Source organism: Gekko japonicus, unplaced genomic scaffold (genome assembly GCF_001447785.1).
Source record: "Gekko japonicus isolate JY-2015 unplaced genomic scaffold, Gekko_japonicus_V1.1 scaffold2169, whole genome shotgun sequence".
Classification (NCBI taxonomy): domain Eukaryota; kingdom Metazoa; phylum Chordata; class Lepidosauria; order Squamata; family Gekkonidae; genus Gekko; species Gekko japonicus.
The window spans coordinates 281,796-291,130 of NW_015174334.1; the positions used below are offsets into that span (position 1 = coordinate 281,796).

The 9,335-nt window shown below is 44.2% G+C and overlaps 1 protein-coding gene across 1 annotated transcript in view; it reads right to left on the minus strand.

Annotated features, from left to right (window-relative positions):
* Positions 1–2,979: 2,979 nt before the first annotated feature.
* The window catches only part of LOC107121352 (chemokine-like factor), a 9,643-nt gene continuing 3,287 nt past the window's right edge, over positions 2,980–9,335 (minus strand). Inside the window, exons 2-4 of the mRNA XM_015424266.1 lie at positions 4,524–4,682; positions 3,856–3,951; positions 2,980–3,394 (exon numbers count right to left, since the gene is read on the minus strand). Of these exons, the coding sequence (XP_015279752.1) occupies positions 3,290–3,394; positions 3,856–3,951; positions 4,524–4,682 (360 nt within the window). The 3' untranslated portion in view covers positions 2,980–3,289. The remainder of the gene's footprint in view (positions 3,395–3,855; positions 3,952–4,523; positions 4,683–9,335) is intronic.

Below are 9,335 nucleotides of genomic sequence, written 5' to 3' on the forward strand. Positions count from 1 at the left end.
CTTGGTAAGTACTCCTTAGCAGTTTTAACCTTTTATGCTTCCGCTCCCCCGCTCAATCAGTCTAAAGTCTATGCATTTGGGAGGAGTCCCTCCCCCACTTGCCTTATCTTCTGTTCTGTGGGGTGGGGGTGGGGAGCTTCTTTTCTTTTTAATCAATACTTAACGACTCACGTTCATAGTTGGTCCACAGACCTCGTTTACACTCCATTTCACGCTCGATCTCCTGCGCTTGCCCCGGTCAGCGTCACTTAGTCCATTCGGTCTCTCAGCACGAAGAACCATCAGAGCGGAGAGGTGCCTCAATTCTCCAGCATTACGCTGTCGAAGAGGCAACCTCTCAAAAGCTCCATGGCCAGGGTCCCTTCAGCCGGGTCCCTGGGGGTGTAGTGAGCCTGCACACCCCCTCCTTCGGCTGGAGTGCAGCTTCACCCCCGGGAGGTCCGGGAGGTGAGTCTGCTAGCGTGCTGCCATCAACCGGAAGTCAACTCTCCAGATGTTTTTGAGAAACCAACAACCATCGCACAACAGGCACGGCTGCCTCACTATGAACCCCAAGCCAGTGGCATTCCAACATTCACAGCCTTTGCATACAGAGGTTACATTTCAGCCTCTGACCACCCTCTCCTCCTCCATTACTCCCTCTAATCCCCCCAAGACTCTTAAGAAACTCACTCTAGTAATCACCAGGACACATTTCACTTGACCAACCTGTATATACAGTGAAGAACCCCTCCCCCCCCGATCTTGGGTTTCCAAAACAAGAGAGAGCAATGGAAAAGGCAGAGGTGGCCATTAGGGAAGGCTTGCCCACGATCACTTTCAGAGGCTTTAAAACCCACTTTTCAGCACGGACCCACAGGTTAGGAAACATCGCTTTAGATCACAGGAAAGGCTGTGCCGGGGCTCAGAAGGCACTGGCTTGCATTAAAGCTATGCAGGGCACAGTGAGGAGGGGAACTGGGCAAGACTGAGCGCAAAAGCTACTAGGGTCAAATCCGCCCAGAAGCAGCAATGCATGCGTGTGTACTGCATAAACTCCCACTATTTCTGGGAATCTGATGCTAAATGATAAACATGGCTACCCGTTTGAAAAGTCAGCTTGCTCATAGCACAGACTGTCATGGAATTAGGGCCTAGAGTGAGGCTCAGTCCTCTGTAAAACCCATGTGACTTTAATTTCTACAGTAATTAGCCTCAGTAGTTGAATCCCTGTTCCCCAGGAGGCTACAGGCCTCAAGTGCTGTGGCCTTTGGATAGAGATAACCCTGGACATGATTTTCGCCTCACATGACTTTTCCCTTCTGGGAACGTTTACACATTGCAGAAGCCAGGATTCACTATCAAATTCTAAACAGATAGAGTATCTGTAACTAGCTTCCTCGACTCTCTGAGTCAACCTAGCTTAACCCAGCTTTCCTTGATCTTCCTGACCCCAGAGACAGAAAGCATGGGCTGATTGCTTTTCGTGCACGTCAGAGATGTCAAATGCTCGTCACAGAATTGATTGACAGTTACATTCGCTCTTATGGTTGGAAAAGGGTATTTAATGCCTGAATTTAGTTTTGTTTCTTGTTCTGGCCAACCACCTCTGTTATGGGTCTTGACAGGGCAGCCAAGGATATCCTTTGTAGAATTACAAGGGCACTATTTATGTATTGGGGTTGTGTTGACATATTCTATGGTGAATGCTGAAATCCTACAAAAGCGTTTTCTGACTTAAGAGTGTGTAATAGAATAAACTGAGTTTTGGTTTAGAACAATTCTCTCTCTCCCTCTCTTGATGCAATTGGGAAGCCAGCTTCTCTCCCTCCCCAAATGAACACAGTAGGAGTGGGAGTGCAAGGCAAGGTTCCTGCACCCCTAATTTCCCCAACACAGGTGTTTAAAACAAGTATTACAAAAGCATCAGTCTGCAAAGGAAATGAACAGTCCAGAGACAGAAAGAATGGGCTGAGCTTTCCGTGCACGTCAGAGATGTCAAATGCTCGTCACAGAATTGATTGACAGTTACATTCGCTCTTATGGTTGGAAAAGGGTATTTAATGCCTGAATTTAGAATTATCCTGGTGACTTTCGCATTTTTCCGTCACAGAATTTATTGACAGTTACATTCGCTCTTATGGTTTTGTTTCTTGTTCTGGCCAACCACCTCTGTTATGGGTCTTGACAGGGCAGCCAAGGATATCCTTTGTAGAATTACAAGGGCACTATTTATGTATTGGGGTTGTGTTGACATATTCTATGGTGAATGCTGAAATCCTACAAAAGCGTTTTCTGACTTAAGAGTGTGTAATAGAATAAACTGAGTTTTGGTTTAGAACAACTCTCTCTCTCTTGATGCAATTGGGAAGCCCGCTTCTCTCCCTCCCCAAATGAACACAGTAGGAGTGGGAATGCAAGACAAGGTTCCTGCACCCCTAATTTCCCCAACACAGGAAATGAACAGTGAAACCAGTGATCCCTCTAAGCTGAGTTAGTGTGAGCTAGCTCACAGTCTTTTAGCCTCCGGCTCACACATTTTTGTCGTAGCTCAGGAAGGATGGCCCCAGAGCAAACTAATTTATGCAGTAGCCAAACCACCTGCTCACAACTTTAATGCCAGTAGCTCAGAAAGTAGAATTTTTGCTCACAAGACTCCACAGCTTAGAGGGAACATTGAGTGCAACTGAAATCAGTGGGCTCAGAAGGGTGCTTAGGATGGCTGCTCAGGATGGCACTGGAAACCCATCAGGGATGTTCTTGTGGTTCTCCGGATTCAGGGAAGTCGGCTGCACGCACACACACGGCTCAGCGTTTTTCTTAGGTGAAGGCTTTTTAATGAAAATGTTTGAACACAAACCAGTGCAGAAACTTACAAGCATTTGAAATTTAACATTGGTACAAACTGCTATTTTGCAGCTGGCAAACATTTACAGATATTAAACGATAACTGTACAGATAAGTGTACAGTACATATATTTTATAAAATATACAGGGCCATTTCTTTTAAATTTAAAGACTAACCATACTGGTCAATAAAGTGAACTAATCTGGAAAGGTGCACAGGAAAAATAAATAAAAATGTGAGTGCCCATTCCAGCCAAACCAAAGGCTCTTTATGTCCCCTGGATTTTAGTGGAAGAATTAAGCACATACGTAGATTCCTCCTGTTGAAAATAGCGGGACTTAAAAGTATTTGACAGGCTGGATCTTGCCCTAATGTTTAATTTTTTAAAAGAAAGGTACACAGGAGATTGCAGCACAAAAAGCCTATTGCTCAACAGGCTTTCCAAGTTGTTAGCTGGTCATTCTACTTGTGAGTAACATTCCTTCTGGCCTCCTTGTTAAAGGTAATCATTTTCAAGAGGATTACAGCGTCTGCTATACAAAGGACAAACAACAGCAGACAAAACACCTGCAAATGAAAAGAAAGTGGCTCAGGTTCCACAGGTTCCACCTTACCTTGAGACTTTGGCTAGATTTATTTTTTTAGCAACTGCCACAACTCAGTGACTTGGTTCTAGTTTGTGAATCTTCCACTTAAATATTTTATTTGTGACAAATGAGAAAATAAATTGTTTCTGTATCACCTTCCATAAGGTCATCTCCCACTGTTTCACCCAGCGATCACTTGAATTTAGGCCTTGTCTCAGTCATACGCTGTCTACAGTCTCCAAAGGCAAGTGTGACACAGTGGTTAAAGTGTTCAGCTAGGATCTGGAGACCTGGGTTCAAATCCATACTCTACAATGAAGCTTACTGGGGTGACGATAGGGCAGATCCCACCCTGCATGGTCTGTCCCCACCCTCCTGAGACACCCTCCCCCAAAGGATTCATTTATATGTGTTACTTCCACTGAAGACTCTTGCACTTACTCCTCCGACTAAAGTTCCAGTGTTGGTCTTGATTAATGTTGCACACAGACCCACAATGATGAGGAACAATGCTGCCACAAGACTGTTGAAAACATCCTGGAAAACACAGCAAATACTGTACTTTAGCATTACACTCCACAACTGCCAAGGTACTAAAAATATCTATACTTGGATACAAACCCAGTACACCTTATACAAATGTGTACACCATGATGGAGCTTAATCCAGCCAATACCTAAGTTTAAATACATGTGTTTACTAGAATCAAGCCTGTAATGTTTGCAAATGTGTTGCATCATCAGTCAGGAACAGATGGCAAACTATTAATCTTGAGTATCATGAGAGATGCACACTTCTCACGTGCTCATTCATTCAGTTTACAATACTAAGCAGTGGGTTGTATTTTTAAAATAGCAATCACATTTTAAACTGATTTCATTATCACATGATATCCTCTGAAACGCTTTGAGTTTGCAAACATGCACTCGAACTGTTCCATTTTTACATTTTTAGAAGTATCCTTAAAATATCTCAGCCATGATGTGCAAAATGACTGAGTGATGTATGGCTGTACTCTGTAAATCCAGAAATAACTATGTATGTATTTTTGTCTGCACTGGTGACAAAATATGTATAAGAATTAGCAACCGGTACAAATTAATACTTACAGCTAATGGCCAAAAGAAAAAATGCAGTTTCTTTTGTAGCCCAAACAGATACAGCAAAAAGAATAATGTAGTAATGACAAATTCCATGATTCCAAGCGTTACGAATGCTTCATGACCTCTTACGGCTGCAAAGCTGACAAACGCCATGAAAGCTAAAACCTGTCGGAATAAAAACAGAATAGGTATTTGCTATCAAACTGGTACCATCACAGACACAGGGAAATTTAGTATTGCCATACAACATCACCATGGTATAACGGCTAGAGTTGGACTAGGTGTGGGGAGACCCGGGTTCAAATTCCCAGTTGCCCTGCAGATTCCTGGGTGATGTTGCCCCACTCATTCTCCTTCAGGTTAGCTAGGTAGTTCAGAACAAGAGGTAGCTGACTTCAAAGAAAACATGCACAAATACGTGAAAACGGCCATAAGCTCCTTATGTTGCACTCAGGAAGGAAGCAAATATTTTAATTGTAACACATGTCAGTGAGAACAGGAACATGTGGGCTCTACTGTCAGGAGGGGAAGACAGATAGGTTTTAATATCCCCAGCTGCAAGATGTAAAGATCAGTGCTTTCAAATGTTGTAGGATTGGGCAACAGCACTACAGTGGGCTTCAGAGAGACAGTCAGCCCACAAAGCTAGGATTGGCCCTGCAGAGATCCATGCAACTGGGAAGGAAAGGGCTAAAACAGCCTGTTTGGAAAAGGTGCCCGGAGACCTAGGAAGGCACAGAGCAATGGGTGAGTGGGGGTGACGGGTTAGCTAATTATTCTCTTTTTGGTGTCAATTCGGTGTTGTGATTAAGTGTGGTGGACTCTAATCTGGAGAACTGGGTTTGATTCTCCAGTCTTCCACATGAAGCCAGCTAGGTGACCTTGGGTCAGTCACAGTTCTCTCAGAGTTGATTTCTCAAGAACAGTTGTCTCAGGGCTCTCTCATTCCCACCTACCTCACAGGGTGTCTGTTGTGGGGAGAGGAAGGGAAGGCGATTGTAAGCCACTTTGAGACTCCTTCGGGTAGTGAAAGACGGGGTATAAAAACCAACTCATCTTCTTCTTCTGGTTTTTGTTTCTTAGAAACAGTATCTTTTATACACTGGTGTACCCTAGCTAGTCTGTGCTGGCATTTTGAGTAGAACGTGTTAATTAAATAAACTCCTTTTCTTAAAGGCTGTGTACAGGACAGACTGTCCATTTATTTTACAGGGCAATTTCCTGATGGGCCACTGTCCTAGAGGGCTACTGGTGGCCAGGAGCTAGCAGAGCTGAGCCCCAGCAACTCTGCCAGTGTTGCAGGACAGATCTTTCATTGGTAAGCTGTTCAATTTAGCTTGTCCCAGGACTGTTTACACTTCCCAATCCACACCTGGATGTGCGAGACTGCACTTGAATTCTCACCCACTGGCCAAAGGCTGCTCAGACATGCTACGAATATTCCCCTTCTAGATCACCCAAGGCAGCTGGAGGGGCTTTGGGGAACAAAATCCTTGGCTGGTACCAGAACTGAGCCCCCAAAATCTTGAGTTTTGAGGAGAAAAGAGGAAAACCCGCAAGAGAGGTTGGGACTCCTCACAAAAAAAGATCCCTGGGGCGACTCAGCTCTGTTGGCTACTTTCAAGGATCCGGCGGGGAGAGTGAGTGAGGAACCCGATGCATTTGTGATAGCTGTGATGATAAAAGGGGGAGAACAACAGTGGGCTCCAAGCAGGGGGCTCCCCCTTGACCCCTAACTGGTACGTTGCAGATCATGGGTCCTGCATGGACAAAATTCATGTGAGTTGAAGGCTGTAGTAAAGAGGAAATTAGGTGAGACTGTGTCAAATAGCTGGCAGGATCTAACCCAGTGCATACTACCCCCTGAAGTTGAACTCCTTGGAGGTAGAGTGGGATAAAAATTAAACAAAACAAATCAGCTCCCAAATGTAAAACAAACAGGATATCCCTACAAGAAAGAAATGCACACATTCAAAATTTAGTATTTGTTTATTTGGTCTCTCATTCTGAAAAGTGGACCAATACTTAGTTTCTGATCAATGGACTTGAACAGAACTGGCCTCTCCAGTTGGGGTTATATTTATTGCCTTGACCCAAAGATCTGGGATTGGAACTCGGGGAGCCCTTCCCTGACCCCTCACCTAGGAGTGAGGGGAAAGTAAAGGAGGGTTTGCACTGGGCACACGGGTTTCCAGTTAGGAGAACTAAGTGAGAATAGCAGCCACAAAGTTTTGAGTGTTAATGTACATGTCCCTTCATTGCCAGTACTTAAACAAGCACATCCTTCTCTTTTCTGCCTGACAGAGTTGGGTCATTTCCCTTCAGTGAAGGCAGGAGGGAGGTATTACAACACTAGGGAGGAAAAAAATGCAGAATTTAATGAACTACAGTAGAGAAAAGGGGTCCTACAATAGTAGGGATTTAGGGCAGTGAGAAAAGCAGTCTTTCTGGCATGGACTATGTCAGTTCATGAAAAAGTTATCCCCTCATCCCGTTTTTCCTAGTACTTTACTGGTCTGTTTCAGGCCCTATTAACTGCTACCGTTGGCTGAGGTTCCCTCAGGGAAAACCAGACATCAAGTTGTTTCCTCCCAAAGGGGGGATTTTCAAAACGTTTAGCAAGCCAGGAGATGGTGTCTATAGTTTTTGCTCAGCAGAGAGCCCTCTTGCAGGTGTAATTAGGAATCTGCTCATCTGACAGCTGATTTAAAACATGTTGCTGCTGCAGGCCAAAAAACTCACCTGTGAGACTTTGCGTTTGTGCAGCTTCTCCTTTAGAACGAGTACCAGCTGTTAGCCAAACTGCTTTATCTACAGCAGTTGGCAAATTTTAATCTGGGTCTTGCCAACTATACCAAGGTCCAGTTCACTCCAAAGGATTGCCAGTAAAAGGAGTCGAGGCTGGTGTTTCCAAAATAATCTGTCTTTTACTTAAGAATATATAAATCACATACAAACAATACTGATACACGCACACATTCAAGTAAGTTCCTTAGAAATACAGTGTTAAAATAGTCACTTCTGCATTAGCAGGTATTGTGATGAGGGCTATACTTATCTGTCCTGAAGCTTGTTCGTCCCAATGAAGAATGGAGGGGCAGAAAATATGATGCTAGGGGAATTTAACACACAGCTAGAACCAGCCAGCATGTGTGGGTCTCTTAACTGCAGATTAAGAGAGCAAGTGGAGTCAAGGGTTTGGGTATAGGAAGCTGGACAAAAGAGGAGTTCAGACAGGGGGTGTTGGGGGAAGGCGACTGGTCCTTACCTTTTATAGGTGGATCTTTGGGTGGGTGGAAACTGTGCCAACCTGTGGACCCACCTACCTGTTACTCCATCCCAAAACTGATCCTATTGGTTGCATGTAGTGAGGGGTGGCAACCTAGAGGGTTGGGCAATATTGTAACTTAAGATATAACTCAAAGTAAGGCATCTGGGCAAGTGTGAAACTTGGCGTCAAGGAACCTCCGTGATGTGCAGATGAAGCTTGGCCATTCCCTGGTCATCAAAGGTACATCTGGCCGGAAATGTCAATTCAGATGCAAAGCAGAGATGTGGAATACGTGGCTTTCAACAGTTCAGCAATGGGGGCTGCTTCCATTCAAGTTGTTTGCTGACCATAATGGAGATGTGTGCTGTCTTCATTAGGCTGGTGGCTGTGTATCTGAAACCTTATCAACATGTAAGGCTTAGTGCAGGCACCTTCTATGTGTAATGTCACAACAGGTGATTTGTACAGCTTTCTGAGCCTATGTGTGTATGTGAGCACAGTCCATTCGTGTGTGTGTAGCATTCTGTCAAGAGCTCTCTCAGCCCCACCTACCTCACAGGGTGTCTGTTTTGGGGAGGGGAAGGGAAATGAGATTGTAAACCACTCTGAGACACCTTTGGATAGTGAAGGGCGGGGTATAAATCCAATCTCTTCTCTTCTTCTTCTATGTGTAATGTCACAACAGGTGGTTTGTACAGCTTTCTGAGCACAGTCCATTCGTGTGTGTGTGGCAGCAAATATAAATCCATAAGGCAAATATCAATCTCAGTCCTTAACACAGCAGCATGTTTAAAATCAGGCCTTAAGGCTAGGGATGCCACCTGTTCCTTATTCCTTTCAGAAATGGAAAAGTAGAGACACATTATAATGACAAAAATTGACTGTAAAGGCATTAGAAAGCTGGCTCGTTCTAATCAAGGTAAAGAACAAGGGTCAACAGAGCTCCTGAGCACATGCAGAGCACCATTTCTTCATGCCATCCACAGCTTTGAGTAGCAGAGGGGAAGTTTCCCTAAACAAGAACAGTTCTCTGGAGAAGCAGCATGTACATTTTCTAAGTAAGTGAGAAGCCATGCCAGTATGGTGTAACGGTTAGTGCTGGACTAGGATCTGGCAGGTCCAGGTTCAAATTCACCAATCTGCCATGGAAGCTTGCTTAGGCCAGTCAAGCTTACTCTGTCTTACCTCACAGGGTTGTTGTCTGGATAAAATGTGGAGGAGGGGGAAACAACTTATGCCACCCTCAGCTTCCCAGAAGGAGGGCAGGATGAAAATGTATTAAGACAGCTAAGAGTGTCACTTAAAAACAAACAAACACCCCCACTCCCATGAACCAGTATTTATTCTAATTTATGCTTTCATGGATTTATTCTCAGTAAGAATATTTGAGGGCCCAGAGGTCTGAGCCCTGCCATTTTTTAAAATTAATTTAAAATATCTATATCTCATCTTTTAAAAAAGAAAGTTTCTAGAAATAAAGAGATGCTAGCCAATCTGGAAACACCAGCATCTCCTCTGCACATCTTTAAATCCTGTGAGGGGAAATG